Source organism: Dermacentor albipictus, unplaced genomic scaffold (assembly GCF_038994185.2).
Source record: "Dermacentor albipictus isolate Rhodes 1998 colony unplaced genomic scaffold, USDA_Dalb.pri_finalv2 scaffold_11, whole genome shotgun sequence".
Lineage (NCBI taxonomy): Eukaryota > Metazoa > Arthropoda > Arachnida > Ixodida > Ixodidae > Dermacentor > Dermacentor albipictus.
The window spans coordinates 4,810,371-4,838,222 of NW_027225565.1; the positions used below are offsets into that span (position 1 = coordinate 4,810,371).

The following is a 27,852-nucleotide window of genomic DNA, read 5'->3' on the forward strand; positions in this document are numbered from 1 at the left end:
GCAGGCGCGCAGTCGGTCGCTGCGAATCTGCGCCATCGCTGCATTGAGGCTTCGTTCTATTACGCTCCATTTAGTTATACAAACGCTATAAGAACATATTTCACATAGTTTGCTCTCAGCGTTTACCTACCTTTCACGCAAGAAGCTGGCTCGGGAGACTCCATCGCGGCGACCGCGCGCAGTGGCGTTCACTGTACGTATTCGCTAAAGAGATGGCATCTATAAACGATTGTGTGCTTTCAGTTTGCCCAAGATTATTATTTAGACAATAAACGCTTCTCTCGTTTCGAAAGCACGTACAGAAATGTCCGGGAGAGCTCGTGCGTGGTGTTTTCAGTGAGCGCTGACAGCAAAACCTATGAGTAGCGCGCCACGTGATCCATCATACACGCCAGCGAGGCGCTTCCAATAGATGGCGACTCCGTAACTCCTCGCCGCCAATATTTGTGGATGTATATACAAAAGTTATATGAAAGTAACCGCCAAGTGGCTTATATAACCCTGCTATTCTTACGATGTATGGCCACCTGTACGTTAAAAAAAAAAAGGAGTCCTTAATAAAACCTGAACCTATAATAATGCCACTTACAGGCACTTCAATCTGTAAATGAAATGAATCATATTTAATGGATCCCTCAATTAATTTTATTTTGATTTAGCCACTCAGTGTGTCACTGGATCTGCGCCCGGTCTTGGACAAACCTCCAAAATGGGTATTTCCCATTACAACGCAAGAAGTACAGAATCCCTAAACCTTACTTGATATGTGTCACAGCTTTTCGTTCATACACCTGTCATCCCCATGCTTCCCTTGAGAAGTCTCATACCCTTATGACATCGCTGCATAAGTGTTTCACACTGTGCAGCGATATGGTGCAATAACGTGCCAACTTGGGTCGGTTGGTACATGTCTGAAGAAAAAGAGTAACAGTGCTGTACAACTGGACGTGACTGAGACAGACAGACAGACAGATGAAGCGCTGACTTTCAACCAATATATTATTGCGCACGCAGCAATATATCCCTTTTAGTAACGAATTATGTTCGACTGTTAATAAATGTGTAAAATTTACATAATTTTATGCCAAGCTAGGTGCTGGAGGCTCCACAGAAAGCAAGTCAAGGTGGGACGAGAATGATTGTGCATTTTATAGAGAGCTACCATAATTAGATGGTAATTACATATTCATTTATTGTACAGTCAGTAAAGCTGCGTCTCTTCATTAAAAATATTGAATCACCCGCTCGAATTACAAGCACATGTTAATTATTTGGCACAGGCATTGCAACAATGGAGAAACATCGTTCGAAATGACTACCGAAACACCCCACTTCAAACGTCCCGTCAAACACGGTAGTGCCTTCACCAAAGGAGTCGTCTAAAGTGACACATTTCTCTCAGAAGCAAAGTGGGTGTGCTTTAGGAAAGCACAATTTTCAATTTACTCAATGCTTAATGTTCGTTGTCTATTCCTTGCAACCACAGCACAGTAATGCAAAAGTAAGTCGCGCCCACAAACGTGTACTCCGTGACTGAAGGCAATATACAGGGGCTTGAATAGGCACGAGGGAGAGGAGAACATATCACAGGAGAAATACATTGTCAGGAAGATCGACATGATGGAGAACGTGAAAACAGCACAACAAAATGGTCGTAATCATCCATGAGTAAGATACACGAGTTCCTTCGCGAGATAAGGAAAAAAAAAAGCCTGTTGATTGCTCCCACGAGGTAGTGTACGAGATCCCCCTCTCATGCGGTCTTTGCTACATCAGCCAAACTGGCCGTTGTAATACTGACCGCCTCAGAGAACATTCAAATTTAATGAAGAGGTCAACCACCTAGCCATGCGTAGCTCCCGTTGTGGTTGTCAAGCACTGTTTGACAAATGCAAAATACTCGGGTGCTATGGTGACCAGTGTGCACATGAGGTGTACGAGGCTTTTTGTGTCGACAAGAAAGGAGATACGTACATGTGTGTGCCTTCGGTATCACTCCTCACGGAGGAACTTTTGTATCTTACACATGGATGATGGCGAATGTTTAGTTGTACGGTTTTCATGTTCTCCATCGTCACTGTCTTTCTCGCAATGTATTCCTACTATATGCTCTCTCCCTCCTGCCTATTCAAGCCCCTGTATATATTGCTGCGTGCGCAATAAAATATTGGTTGAAAGTCAGCGCTTCGTCTGTCTCAATCATGTCCTGTTGTCCAGCGCTGTTACTCATTTTCTCCTGACATGGCGCTTGCATTTGGCACAGCTTGCGAGCGAAGCATAAAAATTGTATGCCAATAAAGTGTTGACCTTTGTGGTGAATAAACAAACGTATGACATTACATGCTGCATAACATGAAAGTAAATAAAATCCTACAGTTTAACAAAACTTGTGAGCTAGTTGGTTCATGACTTAAAAACAAAGGTTATGGTGCCATGCAGACAAGGACGAAGTGAGACACAAACGACACATTAGGGCGCCAACTTCGAACTGTTCATTCAATCACTACCATTACCTGACAAAGAAATGGCATTCATAAATTATAGCCGGTGATCACCGCTAGGATTAGAATGTGCAACTGCCACACTTGGTTGGATGCTCAGATTATGCCTGTAATGGACACGTGCTCATATGTACCTGCCGTAATTCAGTACAGATCACTTGCCTATGAGCAGTATTAATTCATATCACCCCTGCCTATCTCTACAGCAATTACATTTCACTTAAGTTTCTTGTATAAATTTGTGTGGATTCTGGGGAATAAACAGTAGGAAGTTGGCGCCCGCATGTGTCGTGCGTCTCACTTCGTCCTTGTCTGCCTAGTGCTGCAACTTTTGTTTTTTAAATTGTACACATTGCCGTTAGTTGTAAAGCATTTACTTACCCAGTTCACTAAAGGTTCGCTTCACATATATTTACATAGTTTGTTTGTTTTCCAAGAAAGTTTGCCAGAGAATTGCTTAGGTGGTGCAACCCGATATGAAACCAAAACCACATTCGCAAAACCCTACCACCGGAGCAAGCCCAGCCAGTATCATCGCCACTGCCACCACAAGATGGTGACTATGGATGACGATCGAATGAGTTCTTGCATAGCATGATGAAGATGCACAGCTTTCAGCCCCATTACAAAAGCATATCAAACTACTTACACATTATTTTACACATGTCGAGTTGAGTGTTCTTGGTGTTCTGGAGAATTGCATGTATTGCAGAAAGACCTAGCAAAGTGGTTAGCCTAGGTGTGAGCCATGATCCTGTTTGTAAAAGCTGCGAAGTAGTTTGATAAATGCAGAATATCAAATGCACTATGGGCTGCACAGAAGACATTAAATTTTTTATAGACAGCGGCAAATGCGATACGAGAGTCGATTATTTATACGAACTGTCATACGCTCGCCTCGCCATCCAAGAGGTAACCTGCCACAGTGATGTGGACTAAGGAAGTTCATACCAAGTAGACAAGCAGAAATGTGAAGTGTTTTGCTGAACAAAGCCAGCAAAAAAAAAAGAAAAAAAAATCTTGTTGCAAAATTTGTGATGACAAGGTGGTAGTAAATGCAACACCTTTTACTTAGAGTAAAAATGCAGGTCAGGGCATACAAATGTGTCCGTCATCATATCTGTTAACCCTTCGGCTTTAAAGGGTCAGGACTGCCGACACCATTTAGTCGGAGAGACTCTTGAATTTCTGAACACATTTATTCATTTGTACATCCACATATTAATCACTAAAAAAGAAGCCCCACGAAGACGCCATCCAAGACATAAAAGGACAATGTGCCCACAGATATTTTTGGCAGGTTTGTGTAACTTGTGTTTTCGAAGTACCTCCACGTAAGCCAACATTGGTCACTCTCCACACACACACGCACATGCATGCACGGCACACAAGACGAATGTTAGATGGTTTACTTGTCCCAGCTCCTGCCTTCTTTTGAAAAACGGGGAACTAATTGCAGGTCATCCAACCTAATCCATGCAGCTGAATGAATTATGGAAGGGACATAAGATGCCAACAGTTCCTGCGCAGGCTTCAACCACTGTAGTGCATCTCAGTTCACTATGACACTTGTACATTAAAGTTACCTTCTGGATGCCACTGCCATGCTGTCTTGGTGGCTGTTGAATGTTTGTCACAAAACACAGCATAGGGTTGAGTTGTCAGACACAGAGCGATGTGATGAATGAAATAGAAAGTGACAATAATTATGAAATTAAAACAGACTTAAGATAAGTGGAGACACTGAAATGGTCAAAACTAAAAGTAGCGAGTTCATTACGAGAGAGCGCTAGCTGTGTTCCTTCAAAGAGGCGGTAAAAGAAAGATGTAGAGCACCAACACAAATTTACGTCATCCAATTCGCGAAACGTTCGTACAGACGCATATAAATATATAATATATGTACAAAATGTGTCATGTCACTGTTTGCTTCTAACAGAGAGCTGCTTTTCTGGCAAGCTTTCGGTCAACGTGTCCTCTGGAATGGCCAAATCGGACTCCTGAAAAAAGAATGCAGGACAAAAATAAAGAAATATAGTCAGAAGTCTAAGCTACTTTCAGTAACTACAAACAACTTGTTTGTATTATTTTTTAAATGAGCACCTTTGGATAAGCCCCTGCAACACCTTTATAAAGGGGCCATAACCCACTCAGGAAAAAAAGAACGTAAATTCTGGGGGTATTCATGCCAAAACCACGATCTGATTATGAGGCAGGTGGGTGGGATTCGGGATTAGTTTTGACCACCTGGGGTTCTTTAGTATACCTAAGTACAGGAGCATTTTTGCCCCCCATCGAAATTCGGCCACCGCAGCTGCGATGAACCAGTAAACTTAACAGCACAATGCCCTAGCCACTAGCTAAGCTACTACAGCGGGTGCCACTCAGGAACACTTAAGAGCCAGACCACTTCGGCCAGTTTTGTGAACATTCCCCTACAATATGTATTTCAATAGACAAGATAACAGAGGAGTTCTGCCATTCTGAAGTGTACAGTGTCACAGGGTGTTTTGCAGTTGCTTTCTCACAGCATTGCTTAGCATCATACCATGTGGCTGCCAATGAAGCCTCATGGGGATGGATACGGGCTCCTGCAAGCACTTGAGCAGCCCTTGTCAAGTAATAAAGCGGAGATTTCTTTGGCTCTTTCCCGCACAGTGCATGGATGGCTGTCTGGCTGAGTGGACAGTGCTGATCCCAGAGACAGCTTGAAGAGCCACTAAAGAGAAACGCTGAACTAGTTTAAGCTGGTGAATTTTTGCGGGAACAGGTTGATTATTAGAAGAATGTGAATGTCAAAATTGAATTTCTTGAATTTTGAGCCAATACCAACGTGTCTTTAACACCGTCTGTGTGGAGTCAGATTTCAAAGTACTTAATTCATATTTTGTGCTGTTTTGGCCCAGTAAAAGATCCTGAATTTTGGCAAGGTCAGTTTATGGCTTTTTTTTTTTAGAATGCAATGCAGTCTACGTTTCACCAATAACTTAACTAGGCCCAAGCAGGTGACATCACTGCGAGCTGGTGTCACCACCCACATTTCGTTTTGGTTTTTTTCTCGCTTACGAGCTTACAAAGGCTCTTCTCATGTAAGATCGACCAATTTTTCGGTATTGTAGAAGCAGTAATTTGCTAATGCAGCTCGAGTAATTTTTCTTTTTAGTGTTCCTTTACTCTGAGGTGGTTACTTGTTGTGGCGATTCTGATACCAGTTCAAAATGTGCGTCCTCGCAAAGTTTTAAATGTGGTTTGCAGCACTGGCTGATCCTGGAGGCAGTGCAATGTACCCACGCACTCATAGCAATCACCAATAAAGCACCCACGCACCTCGTAGCAATGACCAATAAAGCTGGTGAATAAGTGTTTCCAGCTGAAATTTCAAGCAGAAGCCTGTCCACCCTTCCTTTCAAGGGAGCCCTGCTTCCAGCCAGCGAGTCAGTCACACACGCGAATGCCTCCGCACAAGATGCACTGTCCACAACATCACCTATTACGGCACGTGAACTTGGTAAATCATCCAATGCAGAACATGCCACACCACCATTGAGAGTGAGCCACGCAGCAAAAGAGGAAGGAAAAAACAAAAAGAGGTGGGGCTCGTGACGTAAACGTGATGTGGTCTTACATCTTCGGTATGGGAGAATGCGGGGAAGCTTGCCATCTGGCAGCGTGGCAACGCAACATTTAAATTTCTCCCGTTTCCACTAATAACGAAGCAAACTGAAAAATTCTTGTGGTAAAATACATAACCAAAATTTCCAATGGGGCCCGGTGCGGGGCCCAGTGGGGGGCGTGGGGGCCTTTAAGGCAATTGCTGCTACCACGGTGGCTCTTGCAACAAACTGTATATTACTACTTATGGAGTGCTGCGCCACGGGACACTCCCCCTTGCAGGAGCAGAGGGAGGAGCAGCTCCTCTGCTTCCTGGAACATCCATAGCGTCCCGAGCGGCACAGTCCTCGGCACTTGCAGGCAGCCGCCGATGTAGAGCGCTTCAGTAAACGATAGCAAGACAAGCACTTGAAGGCCAACCGCAACAAGATTCAGGACATCCAGAACAAGCATTTCTAATCGTGTATATATAGCCCGAAACAACCTAAAAATGTAGTAGCAAGTACATTACTGTCACACTCAAACAGTATAAGCACAGATGTGCCAACCAATTCACTATCATCATCTGACTATTTGTATTGCAGGATACAGGTTAAGAGGTTTTTGCTGATCAGGCCTCACTAATACCAATGAGAAACTTATTTCGTATGAAGTTCATACTATACAGTAAAAGCTCGTTAATTCGAACCGCAAGGGGAAGCCGCTTCAGTTGGAATTAACGAAAGTTCGAACTAACGAAAGTGAAGGAGAGCAACAGTACACTGCGATTTGGAAGCAGTAGGGAATGTCAGAAATTTGGCGTGTCAGAAAGTGATGGCGTGTGCCGCGGGCACACGCCATCTTCAAGTTGAAGCTCTGGGTCCGACTGTGCCACACCACCGATGTCCACCGAAACGAACGTTAGCCGAGGCTTAACACTATCACAATGATTCGCGACGGCCGATACCTCCTAAGCTGAAAACAGAGGTGCACAACCGATGAAGACTGCCGAGACAAAGACGCTGAACATGTGAAGGTGGCGAAGGCCCCGATTCGTTGGTTCTTGATTGCAAGCGCAGCTGCGACGTACTTGATTCGCTGTGTTTTGGCGCTTGCCGTGCCATCTCCGCACAACATTAGCAGCTGTACAAGATTTGCAAAGCCTCCGAGATTCACAACGGGCAAGAAGTCTTGGAGGTTACGTAGAACGGAGAGGCGGCAGCCGCCACTGCCTTCTGGCTGACCCCGCGTCGGTTAGATTTTTTTCCGATTTTGCCTTCTCTCGCCGTTCTCTCCGTTTCGGAGGCAATACAGCCTTGTGTGTAGGCAGTAGGTGCTTTTCTCTGGCCGTGTGCCAGGTGAGCGTAGTTCGAATTATCCGTGAGGGAACCTTCTCGCATTCGAATTAACGGACTTTTTTATACAAAGACTTCTGTGGAGCTTGGCCGGACCAAATCGTACAGTTCGAATTATCCATAAATTCGAATTATTGAAGTTCGAATTAACGAGCTTTCACTGTATTATGAATTGAATATTGTGTGATGCTACATGTCCTGTACAGCCTTCAGTGAAATAGTGTCCCTTTGATAGAAAGATGTTAGGCAAGAAAAAGTAGTTTTGGCACTTCATATATTAGTGTGTTTCGCACTAGTACCACAATGCTGATTATCTTCACTTTAGAGCTCAAAGAACAAGGGAGAGCATATAAATTCCACATGAACCGCTAATGCAAACGTGCAGCAACTAACCTTTTAGTGTTTTGCTGGCTTGATAGCATGGCAGAGAGGTCATCGCGTTCTTTCTTGAGAACAGCTACCTCACGCTCAAGTTCACGATTGTTTGCCTGTGTAAAACAAAGAAATGGACAAGAAATGTTATGCGATAAACACAACTGACGAAGCACAGCTACACTTGCCAGCTTTTGCTTCAATGCACAATGGGGGCCACTAGTATTGCAGGGTACTTGCAACTCTCCACGCTATTTTATAAGCTTGAAAGCGCGAACACAATGGGGTAATGAATATATAACACGAGAGGGAGTGCCGATGGCTCTAAAAATAAAATGCAGTTAAACCTTGAGTCCGTAAAATCAGAACTTCACTTCATTATAATGAATTTTGATATTTGAAAATGGAAGGAGCCACAAAACTTTCCGTATTATTGGAAAATCTGAAAAATCAACTTTTACTGAGGGGAAAAAAAAACATTTTGTAGAATTTGAGAGTCGACGACAAAAGATACGGTTTCGTGTCGTGTCTGCGATATCTTCATGTCGGCGGCATGAAGCAAGACCAGCCACGCTTTCCCGTCCACTCCGTCCCCTGTGGCTGATAGTATCGCCGGCAGTGCGGGGAGCGAATGCTTCGGCTGCTTCTCACTGCAACGCGTCTCTAAACTCAAGATTACGCAACCTCCAGCATTAAATGCACAGGAAGACAACGCATGATGCCATGCCGTCTCAGCGAGCTTGCCTACTCTCTGCACGCGTCGCACATTACCTCTAAAACAGGGCATGCACGCTGCACGCAGAGCCTGCAGCCATGCTAGTAAAGGAGACGTGCACCAACCTCGTACAACATTGTACCGCCGACGTGGAGATGTCATTGACAAAGCTTGAAACCGTAGCGTATTTGCACGATTGTAAGTCGACCTATTCTTTTTTTTTTAATTTCAAAAGCTGAAGTCGGGGGTCAACTTACAATCGAAACCAAAACATGGCACCGAAAAAAAAAAAAAAGCGAGACCAACGAGATATCAAGGGAGCTACAACATAGTTACAATTTTATGTTTGCTCTACGGCCCTACATGTAGCTTTCCGCTATCCTATGCATTTGTTCGCTTTTTAGAAGGGTCTTTTAACATTTTTTATAGTTTTACAGCACACACAGCACTCATGGGGGGTTGTTGATAGTTCGTGGAAGTGCCGCAGTTCCATTTATGGTGAACACCCTAAGTCAGCGGCACTTGCGGGAAGTATCGAAAGTTCATGGAAGAGCAGACACCGCTCACATGTTTCTATTTCCATGCAGCTCTAGTTTCATGCGGTCTATTTGACTGCCGGCCACGTGCTACTTCCGTGCTTCCTCAGTCGTCATGAGTGCTCCAAGTCCAGTAAACATTCGGGGCTCGTCCACAGCAGCGTTCAAGAGGGCTGCCATCCTTTACACTGAAGAAACAAATAACTACGCAGCGGGCCACAAGTTTGATGTTTCTTAATGGTTGGTGTGAGAGTGGCGACTGCAGTGAAGCAAAATTTTCACCTGTGACGGCAAGCTAAGAGGTTTCCGTGGGCCGAAGTCGGGATGTTTTCCGAAGCTGGAGGCCAAGCTTGTGGCGTACATCGCTGAAATGCATGATCGGTCCCTGCCAGTGACGTACGACATGGTCATGATCTTCGATCAGGATCTTCACCTTTTAAGGACTTGCTCTGCCATGAGTATGAGTGGCAGGCAGGAGAAGACCGCGAACTTACGGCAACCAGACATGTCAAAAGAGCCTCCCTGATGGCTGTGTGTGGTTGGGTCTTTCGGCATGGACTTATGTATGTATGCAAATGCACTTAAATGAGCACGTCACACGTATTGTTCGCCGTGAACTCGAGGCTACCAGTCCCGCACCGTTCCATTCACGCCCACTTGAACCCACCATTGACCAACCAACCCCAGCGATCTCTCTCATTCCGGCAGTTGCACGGCAAGAATTTGCACACCTAGGTTTTCCTGCTGCCTGCTCTGTCTCCCAACCTGAAGCCCGACCAGTGCCGACTGCTTCGCCTCACGGCGATCTGTATTCCCCTCCCAGATACCACAACCCTACCGAGTGGAGAACTCCGAACGACAAGCCCATTTGCTTCCGTTGCCTCCGCATTGGCCACGTTGCTCGCCACTGCCGCACCGCCTGGACGTTGCCATATTTGAGCTCCTTTTCCCTGTCTCCTCGCCCCCATATGCTGACCTGTGCCGTTACTCGCCTCGCCGCATGCCTCCTACCTCTGATGTATCCGTTGATGTCAGTCATCCTGCTCGCTCGCCGCCACCTCAGCACCGTCAACCCCTGTTGCCCCAGGCACCCCACTATTCATCGCCGACCAATTACGAACCATCCCAGACGGAAAACTAGACCATGCAGCTCCTGGAGGCAGTGCTGCATTATCTTCGTCGTGTCGAAATCCTCCATTGACGCTCCCAACGAACCAGAAGTTACTTGATGTTAAGGTCGACGGTGTCCCCTTTGACGGTGTTAATAGATACTGGAGCCCAGCTGTCCATAATGAGTTGTAATCTCCGTCGTTGACTGCGGAAAGTTCTCACGCCTCCTACTCCTCGAGCCGTACGCGTGGCCGATGGCAGCGCTGTTGACGTGACTGGAATGTGTACTTCTCGTATAAGTATCGCCAGCCGCCACATTCCTGTTCCTTTTCCTTTTACCAATCCTCCCCATGACCTAATCCTCAGACTCGACTATCTTTTGGCGCATTCACAGCTTTGATCGACTGTTCTGCCGCTACCCTTTGCCTCCAACTTTCTCTAATCGCGCATATTCGTGCTGAACTGCTGAACAACTTTAGTACGGCTGCCTTCGTCCCCGTGCCGCCTAAATCCTTGACTTTCGTCGATTTGCTATAATCTTTTCCTGCGCCCGATGGTGATTACGTCGCCACACCTGTTCCTGATGTCCTTTTTGATATGAAGTGCTGTGCCACACGTGTCAAACATGATTCGTTCCTTATGTTACGTCATAGGCAAGCAGCCTATATATCTAGTTCGCTGTCGCTGAAATAAAGAGTGCGGTACGTGCTCTTAGATCGTCTCCGTCACTCTGCCACCCGCCACAACAGTGGCGACGAGGGTGACCACCCCGCGGAGCCCCCACCACGAACAGTGGCGTCTGGGTAGCGCTGGGAGTCCTGCTAGGTACTGAAAGTAATCGAGTCTACGGAGCATCGGCGGTCATGGCCCTGGCTACGAACCTCGGTACCCCAAGTTTTGACGAAAATCAAGATAAGTGGGATATTTACTTGACTCGACTGGAGGCATTTTTTGAAGCAAATGATATTAAGACAGATGATAAGAAAAGGGCGCTCTTGGTTTCGACACTATCAACGAAGACGGTAGGCGTTCTTGCTGGACAGTGCGCCCCTCAGAAAGTAAACGCCCTGAGTTACAAGGACGCACTTACCATCCTAAATAACCACTATGCGCCGAAGACTAATGAGGTTGCCGCAAGTTACAAGTTCTTTACAAGGGATCAGGCTGCAATCGAATCTGTCCGGGACTATGTTGTTGAGCTACGGAAGCTTGCGGATAATTGTCACTTCGGCACCAGTTTGAATCGTATGTTACGGGACCACATTGTTTGTGGCATCCGAAATCAGGCTGTGCAGCAGACGCTGCTTGAAAAACTGAGCTCGCACTTGCCCAAGCTGAAATGAGTGCCATAGCAGCAGAGACAGCGGCAATGGAAGTAAGCGCCATGACTGGACTTGATAATGAGGCAGCGGTGTGCATTGTAGCGAATAAATCGCGCCGATATCAGGTCTTCACTAAAGATAAGCAAAGCCATACTGAGTGCGCACGCTGCAGAAACTACGATCACGAAGCAAGCGACTGTCCGCACAAAAAGGAGCAGTGTTTTCGCTGTCGGAAGACTGGTCATTTCGCAAAAAAATGCCGCTCTCAGTCGGGGCTGCGGGCTGGTCGTAGGCACAATGGCGTCGCTAACGCAGTTCATTATGAGAGCGCTGTATCCGAAACCGAGGAAGGCGATATTTCATCAGTCTTCACATTGCAGGAATCACGGGAAAAGAAATCTTTGCTCCAGGCGTTCCGCAGAGTTATCCACTGGGGTGGCGTGCCCATGAACATGATTATCGACACGGGATCACCGTTTTCTATCATTCCGCAGGAGGTGTATCTAAAGCACCGTCCGAGTTGGCCACGCTTATCGAAATGCAAACACACGCTCAACTGTTACTTGGGCAAGTTACCCATTGTCGGTGAACTGCACCTTGAAGCCCATTTTGCGGGGAAGACTGTACCTGCCACACTGATAGTTACAGGCTGCTCGGGTCCCAGCCTTTGCGGAAGGGACTTAATCCAAGCGTTCTCGCTTTTGCCGTCCGGGTTTCTCGCTGTGGTTCAATCGATGTCAGCAGATCCCGACAGCCTCAGGACCGAGTTTCCTGCCCTTTTTGAGCCAGGACTTGGAAACATTCAGGGGCCACCTGTGAAATTCCACATTCGAGAAGGTGCCCAACCGAAGTTCCACAAGGCGCGGTCAATTCCTTATGCTCTTCGTGAAAAAGTGGAAAGGGAGCTGGACCGTTTAGTAGAGCAAGGCATATTATCGTCCATAGCACATTTTGAGTGGGCGGCGCCAATCGTACCAGTACTGAAGAAAGCCGGTTCCCTTCGCATCTGCGGCGATTTCAAAACTACAATCAATGCTGCGTGCATAACTGAGCAGTACCCTTTATCAAACATTGAAGACATTTTCGCGTCGCTACGTGGGGGATCATTTTTCACAACACTGGACCTTAAGGATGCATATGACCAACTCCCATTGAATGAGGAGGCGAGGAAGTTGACCGTGGTAAACACTCACAAGGGGTTGTTCTGCTATAACCGTCTTCCGTTTGGAGTTGGCTCGGCTGCCGCGATTTTTCAGCGGCGCATGGAAACGGTCCTGGCCGGTTTTCCAGCCGTGCAAGTGTATTTGGACATGTATTGATAGCGGAACGTCAAGACGATAATGGCTCAGTGCTTCGGGACGTTTTGCGCAGGCTTCAAGAAAATGGTATCAAGCTGAAGGCTGAAAAATGCCACTTTCGCAAAGACTCAATCGTCTACCTGGGCCATCGCATTGACAAAGACGGCTTGCATCCGCTTGAGAAGAACCTAGCAGCAATACGCGACTCGCCACGGCCTACGAATGTGAGCGAACTGCGCTCTTTCTTGGGTCTGTTGGCTTATTATCAGCGGTTCTTGCCACACATGTCAACGATGCTGGTGCCGTTGTATCTTTTGCTTGAAAAAGAGCATAAATGGCACTGGGGAACGGCGCAGGAAAATTCATATCTCAAGGCTAAACAAACACTTCCGAGTTCGCCTGTTCTGACGTATTCCAATCCCAACCAACCAGTGCGTTTTGAATGCGATGCGTCACCTTTGGGTTTAGGTGCCGTAATCTCACACCGAATCTGAATTGGATAAGCCCATTGCTTTCCGTTCACGCACGTTAACACACGCCGAAAAGAATTATTCTCAGCTCGAGAAGGAAGCGCTCGCACTGGTATTCGGAGTAACAAAGTTTCGAGACTACCTGCTGGGCCGCGAGTTTATATTGGTCACGGACCACCAACCACTGGTGGGACTTCTACGAGAAGATCGACCTGTGCCCCCAACGGCGTCGGCACGTATTCAGAGATGGGCTCTGTTTCTAAGCCAATATAGCTACCGCATAGAGTACAAGGCCGGCAAGGAAAACGCCAACGCGGACGCACTCAGCCGCTTGCCCGTGCCGATAACAGACGTTTGTCGATCGGGCACCTTACCAGAATACGTATTGTCTACAGAGACCCTTGACAGCTCGTTCGTGCCAGCGGATGCCATACGGGCGCTGACGAACGGAGATGAAAACCTTAGCGTTGTGCAGCACTTTGTACTGAATGGATGGCCTAAACGCTTGCCACCGTGTCACAATCACCTTCAACCTTATTTTTGCAGAAGACTGGAGCTGTCAAGCGTAGAAGGCCTGCTCTACTGGGGTCATCGCATCGTCGTACCCCGCAAAGCGCGAGTCTCCATGCTTGCTGAGCTACATCGGTCACACCAGGGTGCATCTGCGATGAAAAGACTGGCTCGGACGCTGTTCTGGTGGCCTGGGTTGGATGATGAGATCAAAAGCTTTGCACGTTCGTGCATTTCATGTGTACAAGCTCAGCCAATGCCCCATCAACAGGTTCCTATCTGTTGGTCAGAAACGGGAACCAAATGGTCAAGGCTTCACATTGATTACGCCGGACCGATAGAGGGATGCATGCTGTTCATAGTCGTTGACTCGCATACTAAATAGATTGAGGCACTTCCCGTCAACTCGGCGACCACAGAAGTCACAATTGCGCGGCTTCGAGAATTGTTTGCGCGTTTTGGCTTGCCGCAAACAGTTGTATCAGATAACGGGCCTCAGTTTGCAAGTCAGCAGTTTTCCCAGTTCATGACTGTCAACAACATAACTCATCTACGTAGTGCGCCGTACCACCCACTATCTAATGGTCTCGCAGAGCGTGCAGTCCGCACAATAAAGGATGGCCTTTTTAAGCACTCGATGGAATGATCTCAAAACAAAACTAGCACGAGTGCTCCTAGGCTATCGACGTACCCCACTGCCGTGCGGCAAGTCTCCTTCAGAGATGCTACTGAACTACCAAATTCGTTCGCGCTTGGATACTTGCCTCCCTTCTCTACCTCAAAGTTACTCGCAGCCTCCCAGATTCCAGTCCGGCGACAAGGTGTGGGTGCGCAACTTTGGCCAAGGGGAGCGTTGGCGTCCAGGCATCGTCAATAGCATAGAGGGTTCACGCCTTGTAACGGTCGACATTCCAGATGGTCTAGCCAGACATCACTTCGACCAAATTTTCCGTCGCGTGCCTGTGTCACCCGTGACCCCAAAAGCGGAGGCTCCCGACTCGCTTCAACCCAGCCTGGACAACAAGAATCGGCCCACGTCAACGCCAGAAGCCCGGTGCAGCCTGGCCACTCCAGAAGCAAGTGGCGCTGCGCCTGTTCCTTTGACAACACCTCTAACGTACGTCCCAGCCGAACAGGCTCTCTGTCCTCCAACTCCGCCGGTCTTACGGAGGTCTACCCGACAACGAAGACCCGCGCAAAGAATGCAGTTTTAAAAGAAAGGGAGCTGTGATATGAAGTGCTGTGCCACACGTGTCAAACATGATTAGTTCTTTTTATGTTACATCATAGGCAAGCAGCCTATATATCTAGTTTGCTGTCACTGAAATAAAGAGTGCGGTACATGCTCTTGGATCGTCTCCGTCACTCTGCCACCAGCAACAACACTTTTGAGGTGCAATATTGTTTTGGAAGGATGAAATAATACAGACGAAGACGAAGATTGCGAGACGCTGGCTGCTGCGTGTTGTTGGTGGTCAGCCATCTTGTCTACGCCGACTCATCCTGTATATATATTGTAAATACAGTCTTAACATCCCCATAACATATTGGTGGAGGTGTGGGGTACCATGGCTGGAAACGGAGCTCCGCAGTGGATGTCACATGACCGTTTGCATCATGAATGACTGTGAGCACACGTTATCAATGTCGTTTCTGCCTCCAACGTCCCCGTCGCCACCTACGTCGCTGTCGCCTTCGGTTGAGGTTATGCAACCCAAGGATCCTGGAACTTTCTGCGGGACCGATGGCGCCGACGCTGAAGAGTGGGTGGCTATGTATGAACGCGTGAGTGGAATGAACAGACGGGACCCTACACTTATGCTAGACACCTGTTGTTCTACCTACAAGGTAGGGCAAAGGTGTGGTACGAAAACCATGAAGAGGAGCTCACCAGCTGAGACCAATGCAAAGAGCAAACCAAGGGCAAACCAGCCGGCCGTAACATTGCCGCAAAGCAGGAACTGGCCTCCCGTGCCCAATCCCCCATGGAGACCTATGAATCGTACATCCAGGACATGCTGGCACTTTGTCGTAAAGCCGATTGCGACATGACAGAAGTTGAAAAGCTCAGGCAAGTGCTTAAGGGCATTGCTGACGATGGCTTCATCTGCTCATATGCAAAAGATGTTCTACAGTTGATGCCACCATTAAAGAGTGCCGCCAATTCCAGCAGGCAAAAAGCCAATGCGTCTCGCAACCATTCACCAGACTTCCCAATACTGCCGCAACGTCGACTTGTGAAGATCAACCCGCACAGCAACAAGCGTCCCAATCAGAGGAGGTGGTGCGAATCGTTCGACGTGAACTGGATGCGAGGGCACATACAGCTTCCTGTTCGCGTAGCCCTGATGCTACCACTTTTTCGGTTCCCCTCGTACAAGCCATCGTTGCCGCGTGGACACCAGTCGTGCTCACCGCAAACATGTCGCCCATCTTCCCGTTTGCCACAGCCACATCGCCTTTCATCCCCTGCGGCTTTTGGCCGCAACTTTTCGGAAAACTAAGAAATGCAGCCCTCTGAGGTGGTGCTGCATTGCCTACTACTGCAGCAAATCCTCTGTCAGTGCCCATAAGGAAAAGCGTAATTGACGTTAAAAGAGACAGCATACCTATCCAAGCACTCATCGACACTGGAGCGCACGTTTCTGTGATGAGTGCATGACTACGTAGACGTTTAAAGAAGGTCCTCACCCAAGCAGCTACCAGAGTGCTTTGTATGGCCGACGGCAGCGTGTTGCTTGTTCTTGGAATGTGTACTGCGCGTTTAAGTATAGCCGGCCACCCTACTTCTGTTCTGTTTGCTGTGATCGACAACTGCCCTCATGACGTTATCCTTGGATTGGACTTTTTGTCGACTCATTCTGCTCTCATAGACTGCGCAACCAGCGTCATTCATTAAAACTGCCTCAACTCGCCGATGCACCGAGCACCGCCCCACCGCACATGTGCTTGCTTTACGATGTGCGTCTGGCATCCGAGGCAGTTCCTTCCATCACTTTGACCGCTCAGCCACAGGTTCCTGATGCTGAATATGTGCTTCGCCCCATCGTTGACGTGCTTTTGCACCGGAATGTTGTTGTAGCGCATACCCTGGTCATGGTTACTAATAACGACACCATTCTACTGCTTCTGAATTTCAGCCTGTGCCCTCACGTGATTCCGGCCAGCATGTTCTTGGCCAGCGTTTCTAGTGGTTCCGAATTTTGCATTGAGAGTCTGAATGCCGAGAGTGGTTTCTTAGCACCAATTGCAGCTCACAGCTCTGGTTCCTTAATGGATGACCTCGCGAAAATGATTGCACCTGACCTCAGCTCAGCACAGGCCACGGACATACATCTCCTGCTTGAATTACACAAAAACATTTTTGATTTCGGCGACCAGCTTTCAGGCCAAACATCTGTCGTTCACCACCGTATAAACACTGTAGACACGAATCCTATTCGTCGGCGTCCCTATCTTGTATCGCATGCTGGACATCGAGTCATCCAATCTGAAGTGGACAAAATGCTCTGCAAAGGGGTCGTCGAGCCATCAGCCAGCCCTTGGTCCTCGCCTGTCGTCCTTGTGAAAAAGAAAGATGGTACCGGGCATTCTTGCGTCGTTTATAGCCACTTAAACAAGACCACGCGCAAAGACGTCTACCCACTACCACGCATCGATGACGACTTGGACTGCTTACACGGAGCTAAATACTTCTCGTCCATCCATCTTCGATCCGGCTACTGGCAGATTTCAGTTGATGAAATGGACCGCAAGAAGGTGGCCTTCATCACGCCAGCTGGTTTATATCAGTTCAAAGTCATGCCCTTTTACCAATGCAATGCTCCTACGTCATTTGAACGTGTGATGGACTCTTTTCTGCGAGGCTACAAATGGATCACCTGTCTTTGTTACCTTGACGACGTTATTGTTTTCTCTCCCACGTTCGGCAGCCACATTGCCCGACTCGCTACCATTCTTGCAGTCTTCCGAAAAGCTGGCCTCCAACAGAACTCCTCGAAGTGTCGATTCTGGCGCTGTCAGGTTACCGTGTTGGGACACCTGGGGCCACGTAACGTAAAACTATTCCCGTATGTTTTTATTCCAATCTCCTGACGTCAAATTTGCGTAACCGCCGAGGCAAGCATCGGGCGGTCGCAGGGTTTTCTGAACAAACCAATCAAATGCTCCCCTCGTTCATAAGAGGTAACTTTTGCTTGCTTGAAAAACAAATAACATTGCCTGCACTGAGCAGCTTCTCTTATCTAATTGGCTCACAAGAGGCGAGGAGCATGCTCAAGAGGAGAGGGATTCGATGGGGCCGAGCCACTGCACCGAATATCGATAACCAGATCAAGAGGGTCATGCCGGCGTCTGCGATTGGTCCGCTTTCTCTTACTTAGCTTGCAGTGGCTCGTCGACAATCGCAGCAGCATGCAACGGAAGCTTAAGAATGACGCTAAAACAGATCTTCAGCAAAGGAGAGTTGGCAGAACCGAGGTCGTAAACGTGCCGAAAGTTCTCGAAAAGGTTACTTGGCAACACAAAGAGCTTTATTATATGCGAATAAACCCATGCTCTCCGGCAGGAGCAAGTAGCCAGTGCCGGAGCGATCGGCGGCAGCCATCTTTCATTCTTTTAAGAACGGGGCAGCTTGCGGCTATTCAGAAGAAAATTCAGTTTTGTTCAACATATTAATGCTTCTCTTCACGCGGTAAGCTTCTCTTCACTTTGACGCGGTAAGCTTTTGGGGTTTTGTGACGTCTCGTGACAGGCAGGTGAAGTGGGTGCAGTACAAAAACTTTTGACCAATAGCCGAGGGCTAATGGCAAAAATGCGTCGAATCAGAAAGAACCTTTTTTATTTTGTGCGGTCAAATTATACATAATCAGTGTGTACACATCATATCAGATGGATAGCTATCCCAGTTTTTGTGACGTTGCGTGACAGACAGGTGAAGGTGGGGTGTTCCAAAAAAGTTTTTGACCAATCGCGGTGCACTGATTGAAGAATTGGAATAGTTTTATGTTATAGCGCCCCTGGTTGACACATCCAGTGTTCAACCAGACCCAGAAAAAGTTCGCACCGTATGCAGTTTGCCTGTGCCACATTCTGCTTCTGACGTGTGCTGCTTCCTACTCCTGTGTTCTAACTTTCGCCGTTTCATCGAAACTTCGCGGCGGACGTTGCTCGGCCTTTGACAGAACTTCTAAAGAAGAACACGCCATTCTCATGGGGCCCGGAGCAGGCTCATGCGCTCACCGCCCTCATCGGTTTTCCGACTACTCCTCCCATACTTGGCCACTTCTATCTACCTGCACCAAATGAAGTTCGCACTGACGCAAGCGGCCATGGCATCAGCGCTGTTCTCGTCCAACAACAGAATAGCACCGAGTGCGTGATAGCTCACGCCAGCTGCCTGTTGTCCCTTCTCCCACCCTCCCTTCGTGCCACATGTTGCAAGTGAGTACACTCGTGAAGTCATCAATCGTGCTCACATTGGCACGTCAAGTCGGCCGATCTCGTTTATTAGCCTCGCAGCATACACAACAACAGCATTATGAACGGTGCCATCGTGATGTTAAGTTCGCGCCAGGTGCTTGGGTGCTCCTCTGGTCACCATGTCGTCGGGCTGGCCTCTCCCAGAAGCTTCTCTGTCGCTACACAGGGCCTTATGAAGTCCTACGTCAAGTTACTGACGTAAATTACGAGATTTCGCCGCTACAGTTTGATGCATCCTCAAGTCCGACGCCCATTGACGTCGTGCATGTTTCGCGGCTGAAGCCATACTTCACTCGCAATGCACTCACTCTTTCACTTACTCTCAATTCACTTCACTCGCCCATGGTGCTTGTTAAAAAGAAAGATGGCACATGGAGTTTCTGCATAGTTTATCGTTATCTAAACCGCATTACCAAAAAACACGTCTGCCCCTTGCCTTGTATTGACGACGCCTTCGATTGTCTCCACGGTGCCAACTACTTTTCATCAGTAGACCTGCGTTCTGGTTATTGGCAGATTTCTGTGGATGAAAAAGACCAAGAGAAGATCGTGTTCGTCACTCCAAATGGTCTATATCAATTCAAAGTTCAGCGACTGGCCGACCTCTTACTGATCTTCTGAGGAAGGACGTGCCATTTATATGGGGCCCCGCTCAAAATGCCGCGTTTACCCACCTCACCAACATTCTCACCACGCCACCTATATTGGCCCACTTTCACCCATCCTCTACTACAGAGGTGCGTACCGATGCCAGTGGTCACTGTATCGGAGCTGTCTTAGCCCAGCACCAACAGGGTCAAAATTTCATTATCGCATACGCTAGCCGCCTCACAGCAGCGGAGCACAACTATTCGATTACACATCGTGAATGCCTGGCTCGCGTTTGGGCAGTTTCAAAATTCCGCCCGTACTTGTATGGCACGCACTTCTCCGTAATAAGAGAACACCACGCGCTCTGCTAGCTTTTCTCACTCAAGGATCCTACCGGGCTACTTGGTTCGCTGGGCTCTGCGGCTGCAAGAATATTCCTATACAGTAGTGTACAAGTCAGGCCTATTACATCAAGACGCAGACTATTTATCACACTATCCAGTGGATGAACAACCCGGCGACCCTGACCCCGATGCTTGCGTTTTCTCCGTTTCTCAGCTGTTACACGTTGCCGACGAGCAACACCGTGATGCCATTTTGTGCGCCATCACTGATGGCTTGGAATCTTTGCCTTCTGATTCGTCCCTTCACCTGTTTGTACTCCGGGATGGTGTATTATACCGCCACAATGTACGCCTCGACGATCCTGCCCTACTCCTCGTCATTCCTAAGCACCTCCGGTCAGCTGTTCTCGAAGAACTTCACGTTATACCAACGGCAGGTCACCTCGACGTTTCCCGCACCTACGACCTGATCCGCCGACGCTTCTTTTGGCCAGCACCTTGCCCGCTCCATCCGGAAATACAGTGCGGCGTGCGAAAAATGCCACCGCCGAAAAACACCATCAATGCTCCCTGCTGGGTGCCTTCAACTGCTCGATATTCCTTCGGAGCCGTTCTTTTGCGTTGGCTAGGACTTACTTGGCCCTTTCCCACTATCCATGTTTGGCAACAAATGTGTCGCTGTGGCAACAGATTACACCACGCGCTACGCTATCACCAGAGCGCTTCCAACAAGCTGTGCCACAGATGTCACGAATTTTCTTTCACACGACGCGATTCTGTAGCATGGTGCTGGACGCCAACTGCTCACAGACCGTGGTTGGACATTTCTTTCTCCAGTCATAGCCGACATCCTGCAGTCCCGCTCCACCAAGCACAAGCTGACTATGTCTTACCATCCACAGACTAATGGTCTCACTGAGCATCTGAATCGCACCTTAACAGACATGCTTGCAAAGTATGTCTCGTCCGAACATACTGATTGGGACCTTGCCCTACCTTATGTAACTTTTGCACATAATTCTTCGCGTCACAACATGGCCGGCTATTCCTCGTTCTTTCTGCTGTTCGGACGAGAACCCACATTGGCACTGGATGCATCCCTTCCATGCGCCATAGCAGAGACCAGCGTGTATGCACTCGACGCCATCACCAGGGAACGCCCAAGCACGCAAAATTGCCCACGCTCACCTCCTGATCTCTCAAGACAAGCAACGCACCTGTAGCATCGCCAACACAGAGACGTCCACTTTTCACCTAGATCTCTGGTACTCCTATGGTCCCCGACTCGTCAAGTTGGCCTGTCAGAAAAACTCCTGTCTCGGTACACAGGCCCATATTGCGTGCTGCGGGCCGTGACTCCAGTTACCTACGAAATCACCCCAGTCAGTACCAGTGCCTCATATGCCCCAAATTCCACTGACGTCGTGCATGTCGCACGCCTCAATTCATATTACTCATGTTATCACCGATATTTAGACACCCCGGGACGGTGCTTCTGCAGCAGGGGGTAATGATATATGCATACTGAGTGTTTCTTGTGGCCGATGCACGTGGGCGCCCGGATGAAGACGATGAACGCTCTCTGGCTTTCGAGCTGTCGGCTGAACTGGCCAGCGTTGCAGGTAACTTTTGTAAATATACCTTGTAAATAGTCTCCCCTCTTAACCCTTTGTTCGCGTAACAATATTATTGCGATAGCAATTATACGAACACTCCAGGTGCATTCCTGCTGTCGCCATCGTCCTCATGTTTCGTATAAAGTCTAAGGGCAATAACAACATGACCGCATGCCGCATGCTGTAAGTGCGAGTGAGCCGACGATGGTGGCTCAGTCTTGTGTGCGCAAAGGAGAAAGGCGCGAAGGAAGCACGATAGCTTCCATCAAACGCGATACATCAGGGGGAGTGGATGGAGAGTGGGGGAACTTTGGATTCTGTCATCTGTGAATTGGCGATTGCGCAACATGTTTATTTGTCTTGTTTGATACATTATATACCATGACTTTTTCTTAAACAGGTAGATTTATTGGAGACTTATATTATATTTCAATATCTAATTGCAAGGTTTTGTGTATACGTGCAGTGAATTTTGTTGCCGGTGACACTTTTTTGGCCTTTATCAAGCTGTTTCTTCGCATTTGTACATTCCATTGTACCTTTGCATTTCTAATGTACGAGAACGAGTCAAATGAAAGCCAGCCAACCAACACTGGGCAGTAATGGTTCTGTTCATTATCTATGAAGCATGCGCGTGGCACACAGACATCTTGCCTTTACAAAGGTGGCACGCAGTTGTGAGGATAAAGATTCTTTAATGCTCTCATACAATGGGTTGAACACAATTGCGTGACATAATGGACACTCCGAAAGTTGAACAACGTGGTGTCGTCAGGTTTTTGACAGGTGCAGGTCTTTCCTAAAAAGAATTTAGATGCCGTATGGCTGCCGGGTACGTTGAACATTGCATTTCATTGGCCACTGTGACGCGTTGGAACAAACGGTTCAAAGAAGAGCGTGAAAGTTGCAAAGACGATTCAAAATCGGGTCCAAGCCACCGTGCAATCACCCCCAACACAATTGCACAGGTTGATGAGCTGATTGTACAATAACGGGGGATAGGCATCGTTGAGCTCGCAGAGCGTGTGAACATCAGTCACGGTTCGGTTCGCACCATAATTCCTTAACATCTCGGTTATCGGCTCTTGTGTGCGCAACGGATGCCCAATATTTTCAACCACCCCAAAGATGGAGAAGTTCGGCGCTGCCTTGACTCATCTGATCCGATATTACAATAAGGGTGACGACTTCCATGGGACTTCGTGTCTGGAATTGCGACTGGGAAAGAAACATGGCGCCACTACTGCGAGCCTGAAACACGATGGCAAAGCTTCCAGTGGAAACATTCGAATTCACCAGCCCCAAAGAAAGCAAAGGCCGTCATTATTACCGGAATGGTGTTGTTTACTTTTTTTTTTTCTATCGTCATGGGCCCATACTCACAAAATTTGCTAAACTTAGAGAGACTATCAATTTTTACCGATATTTTGAAATAGCGTGGGAGCATTGATATCAGTTATTTCGGACACAATTTTTGGCACATATGAGTGCATTCTTTTATGAAAAAATACATTTTACTTGCCTTGACAAGTGCGTAGCGTTTAAGAATTTGTTTGCAGCAACTTTGGCAACAGAAATGCAGTTAGTATTCATGTATTTGATCCCTCGATAACCCCCCCCCCCCTCGCACGAATTTCTGGCTACGCCACTGCTTTGTGCCCCAACATGGCACCACCAATTTTGCTGTTTACGACGTCTATGTCTCAAGATTCCAGTGTTCCAGAAACAGCAATTTGCGTTACGGACTTCCTATACTACATTTAACGACAATGCTCAGCACAGCTGTTAGATGGTGTCGCACACAAACTGTGTCACAAAGATGATCGCCATTGATCTCTCCAGGCTGTGAACTCTCACCTGCAGGTGCTTCGCAGATGGGCCAAACCAGGTGATGCCGGGCCACTCGATGGTACAGTCCAGCTGGTAGATTGGCTCTTCATAGAAGTTCCTGCTGGGCTCGTGGTATACCTCGCTGAACGAAAATGTTGCGTCGACGTCCAGCAACAGGGCCTGCTCGCTGAAGAAGACTCGGTACTCGTCAAGGTACCTGTCGTGGCTTTCTCTGCGGTCAGACAGGATCCACCATACTTGAAGCTTCAGCTGGTGGCACGTGGCGGGCATGCTGCATAGTATTTAGGAAATTGAATTCTGGAATTCATTGCTGCAAAGCTGCACAATGAATTATGAGGGACGCCATAGCAGGCGGGGGCACTCCTAGTGAATTTCGACCAGCCGTGGTTCGTTAACACGCATCCAGAGCACACAAGATCAGCCTTTTTGCATTCCGCTCTTCGCCAAAATTTGACTGTGGGCAGCCGAATGTCCGATTTTATGCTCTGCAGCGGAATGTGACCACTAAGCCACCATGGTGAATGCATTGCATTCGCTCAGTTGTTAGTTCTGGTTCATTCAGGATCTCTCAAGTGTCATGGGGTAACAGGCCAATTCACCTGAAAATCATGGAGAGGACCCACACTAATTCTTAACATTTCAGATTCTGCGTGACTTCCGCTGAGGGATAACGGTAGTATTTTGTCCAGTTTTTGAATCAGAAATTATTTTTATTAGCGTTTCAAGGCACATCCACTCATGTCACAAAATTTTGCATGAAGGCTGGTACGTATCTATGCTATCTGAAACTAGGCTTTCCATGTAGCCTGAAATTTCATTACAGCTTTCCCTTACGTAAAGCCTCGTCCTTAAGTTAATGCTTTACAACAAAATTGCAAAACATATGGTCATTACTTGCTGGCTTTACTATTTTGCCAGGCAGTATCTTACCGATATTGGCACCGGGTCTTCTCACATTTTGCAAAGATTTACCTGGATAACTATAGTCTCCTGTGCGAAAATCCTGTCCATGCTTATCAGTAACATTAGGTAACACCCACGGTAGGATGTCACTGAAAGTTATATTCACACCAATGCATTTACCCGCAGTTTTGAAGTTCCTTCCAACTTTCTTAAATACAAGTTGAATACAGGTTTCAGAAACTTAACGAACAATTTAGAGTATTTATCAATATCTACACAATTGCTAAGCAAGCCACATATACCTTTAGAAAACAAGAAGGCTGAGCAGTTTGTGTAATATATTACACAAATGCAAAGATAAAACTATATGATAGAAGAGCAGGGTGTGGGCGTGGTTTTTTTTATGAACCAATTAGAAACAGAACTTATGGGGACAAGACAAAGAAATTTGGGAAGAAATAAAAGCCCAAACAAATAGGGGGTCAAGAAATGGTGGGTTGTGTATTAATAATGAAAAAGCATAACTGCCGCCTACCGCTGACAGGTGTGATTCGCTTTATCCGACTTCAAATATAGCCACTAATATTTGAGTCATGGTTTTCTTTACAAACTGAATAAACTGAGCAAATTTTTGTCGAATTAAAGACAAATAAAAATTTTAAGAGGAACTTTTAGCTCCTGTCCAACTTGGATGCCGCCTAATCAAATACACGTAAAACACAAAAACGCTTTTATGAAACCCCTGGACCAATCTGAATGAAATTTGTTGCATATGAAAGGACATTAAACTCGAATGACATTACAAGCAGAATTTTGATTTAGAGCCTGAATCATACAGAAATTGCCAGAAATCAGTATTACACACACACTACGCACACACAATGTTTACACATCTGCTAGTCTGCATTAAAAACAAGCATCGCTGTTTTGTAAACTGCATCCATTAGAATATCTAAAATGGACAACTCTTATTATATATGAATTTACAGCTTACGTGAATTTATTACAATATACGTTTACAAGGGCTCTGCAGAAGTCCCACTCGCACATTAGTGGTGTTTCTGAGTACAGTATAATACATTAAAGCTATCTGCTTTAGATGTATTCATGGGTGTAGTTTACAGACTTGGTGTCGTTTTTCATTGCCGAGTTAGAGTTGTAAAAATTATATTCCCCTTTTTAAAATGTTGCGATTTTCAACCAATTTTATTTTTAAATATCGGCGGCCTACACAGAAGATATGTTGCCCACAGTCACTAACTAGACTTGAATTTATTTCTTTTGCATGTAACAAAAACTTCAAGTTCGGCGTAGCAGCTGCCGAGAAAAACGATTTCCTTATTAATCGCACGCAATTAGAAGTCTCCAAGCGAAAGCGTCATCAGGTATACGTTCGACAAGACGCTTTCGAGTGCGTTAATTCTTGCGGTGCGCTTTAAATCGAGCGCTCGGAACACATTCGAATGGGTTATTCGGAGCACTCGGAGGCACAGAGTACGAAACTCTACGCTCGGAGGCGCCGCTACCTTCTACCTGGGAGCGCGACCGTGCTCCGACAAACTCGGGTCATGTGAGTGGTCACGTATACGTGACAACTCTGATTGCTTGTTCGGCCCCGAGCTCGATCCGCAACGCTGATTTCACAGCCTACATGTTTTGGGGGCAGCTATATTCGCCTCCTCGCCACGGTGATACGGAAAACAAACGATCAATTCACAGCAAGCATGCATATGTGAGTACGCTGCTGCGTACGGGCGGCACGCGCGTTTGCCAGCCTATAGCTTGTGGAGGGCGACGACCTGCTACAGTTTCTCAGCAATGTTTCAGAGAATGCCATGCGGGGTACGCGTCGTACGTGATTAACACCAGTAACTCCATCGCTATTGGTTCATTTTTTTTTTTAGTTTCTGCCAAGTCGACTCGGATTATTCGTAATTAATTTAAAGTTCTGAGTCACGATACGAATAACACGATGTTTCACTTGTCATTTGGAAAATTTGGTATATGCGCAGCCAGGCCACAGAACGCTCAGCAGCAGACGACGCACGCGGAGGCCTGCACCCTGCCGTCTGCACGCGCTCACGCACGATGTATGGTGAACATTCGATAGCCCACAACGGAGACGAAATTTGTCAACTCTCGCAAAGAATGTGCATTACGGCAATATGTTTCAAGTGCCAGCGCTGTGCAAAATATGCAAAATCCTTTTTCTTTACTGTGCCGATAGCACGTACGGTACCAGTCGGCCTCGACTGAACTGTACAAGGATGGCGGCTCGGGCGAGTTGGTACATATCTATCACAGCAGTGCACGGCAAGACAAGATGCATACACGAAAAGAGGACAGCGCTTCTCCCGTCTTTTTCCGTGTCCTTACAGTTTTGCCGTGCGCTAGCTGTTGTCACGAGTGACAAAGCGCATGCCATGCGCGACAAAAATTTAATGGCCAGTGCCTAGGCTAAAACGGGGCACGGGGAATAAAACCCGAGCATACCCGAGTTAGAATAGGAAGAACAAACCACTGTAGATAATGGACACTGCGACAAGGCACCAAACTGCAAGCTGGCCAAACCTTCACGACTCGGCGAACGTGGGTAGGCCAAGCTTACCTTTCGACGCGCTGCTGCCGCCAACTCGGTGCAAGACAGAACAGCCTGCATTGAAAGCCTCACGTGGAATAGAACGCGATCACGAGAGCGCTCGACTCACGTGCGGCGCGTTCTCCCGAGTTGTCCGTAGCACCACATCCGAGAACCCCTGTCTAAATAAAGACGAGCACGCGAGACGGATGTGGCTCGCCCTTCGCTGTACCATAGAGAAAGAAATTACTTGCTCTATGCTGACACCATAGTGACCACAGAATAAAGAACAACTGCTGACACTCCGCCAGCCTGGCCGGATTGCCAATCAAGGAACGGGAGTAACTAGCGCTACCATGGCGCTACGTGAGCTGACAGAAACATCACATGAAACACATGAAATACAGTGATGATGATGATGATAATGAACTGATGACAGCGCTGCTGGACAACGAAATACTTAATGTCTGTGACGTGTTTACGGCTGTCATTATCACTTTCGCCATAAGTAGAGCCTTTAGGATCGGCATATTAAATTCAAAGCGTATGGCTATGGAGCCTCCATAGATTATTATTTTAGTGACTACAGTGACGGGGCCCGTCACTTTAACATCTGCACTACAGTGACGGGGCCCGGTACTTTAACATCTGCACTACAGTGACGGGGCCCGGTACTTTAACATCCTCACTACGGTGACGGGGCCCGTC

At 47.4% G+C, this 27,852-nt stretch overlaps 1 protein-coding gene across 7 annotated transcripts; it reads right to left on the reverse strand.

The window, feature by feature from the left end:
• Window positions 1-3,681: 3,681 nt before the first annotated feature.
• Window positions 3,682-27,542, reverse strand: LOC135911400 (uncharacterized). Of its 7 annotated transcripts, none has more exons than XR_010567323.2 (6): window positions 27,275-27,533; window positions 27,175-27,219; window positions 23,670-23,934; window positions 7,841-7,935; window positions 6,252-6,493; window positions 3,682-4,501 (listed from the first exon to the last, which is right to left on the reverse strand). XR_010567323.2 is itself a non-coding variant. In XM_070528422.1 (6 exons), exons 1-6 carry the CDS (start codon window positions 27,310-27,312, stop codon window positions 4,468-4,470), a joined length of 609 nt encoding a protein of 202 aa, XP_070384523.1. In that variant the 5' UTR covers window positions 27,313-27,534; the 3' UTR covers window positions 3,682-4,467. The 7 variants fall into 7 exon arrangements, 6 of the variants coding, with proteins under 6 accessions (XP_070384523.1, XP_065299741.1, XP_070384522.1 ...); XM_070528422.1 differs by having other exon boundaries at window positions 6,362-6,493; window positions 27,275-27,534; XM_065443669.2 differs by having other exon boundaries at window positions 6,355-6,493; window positions 27,275-27,532.
• Window positions 27,543-27,852: the final 310 nt, after the last annotated feature.

Bases quoted from the DNA above. Each gene is read 5' to 3' on its own strand.
- LOC135911400 (XM_070528421.1), bottom strand. From the start codon at position 27,312: ATGTGGTGCTACGGACAACTCGGGAGAACGCGCCGCAC. The intron at 27,220-27,274 runs GTGAGTCGAGCG...CTTTCAATGCAG, and splicing joins CTCGGGAGAACGCGCCGCAC to GCTGTTCTGTCTTGCACCGA. The intron at 6,494-23,669 runs GTGAGAGTTCAC...CGTTTACTGAAG, and splicing joins CATCTGCGAAGCACCTGCAG to CGCTCTACATCGGCGGCTGC.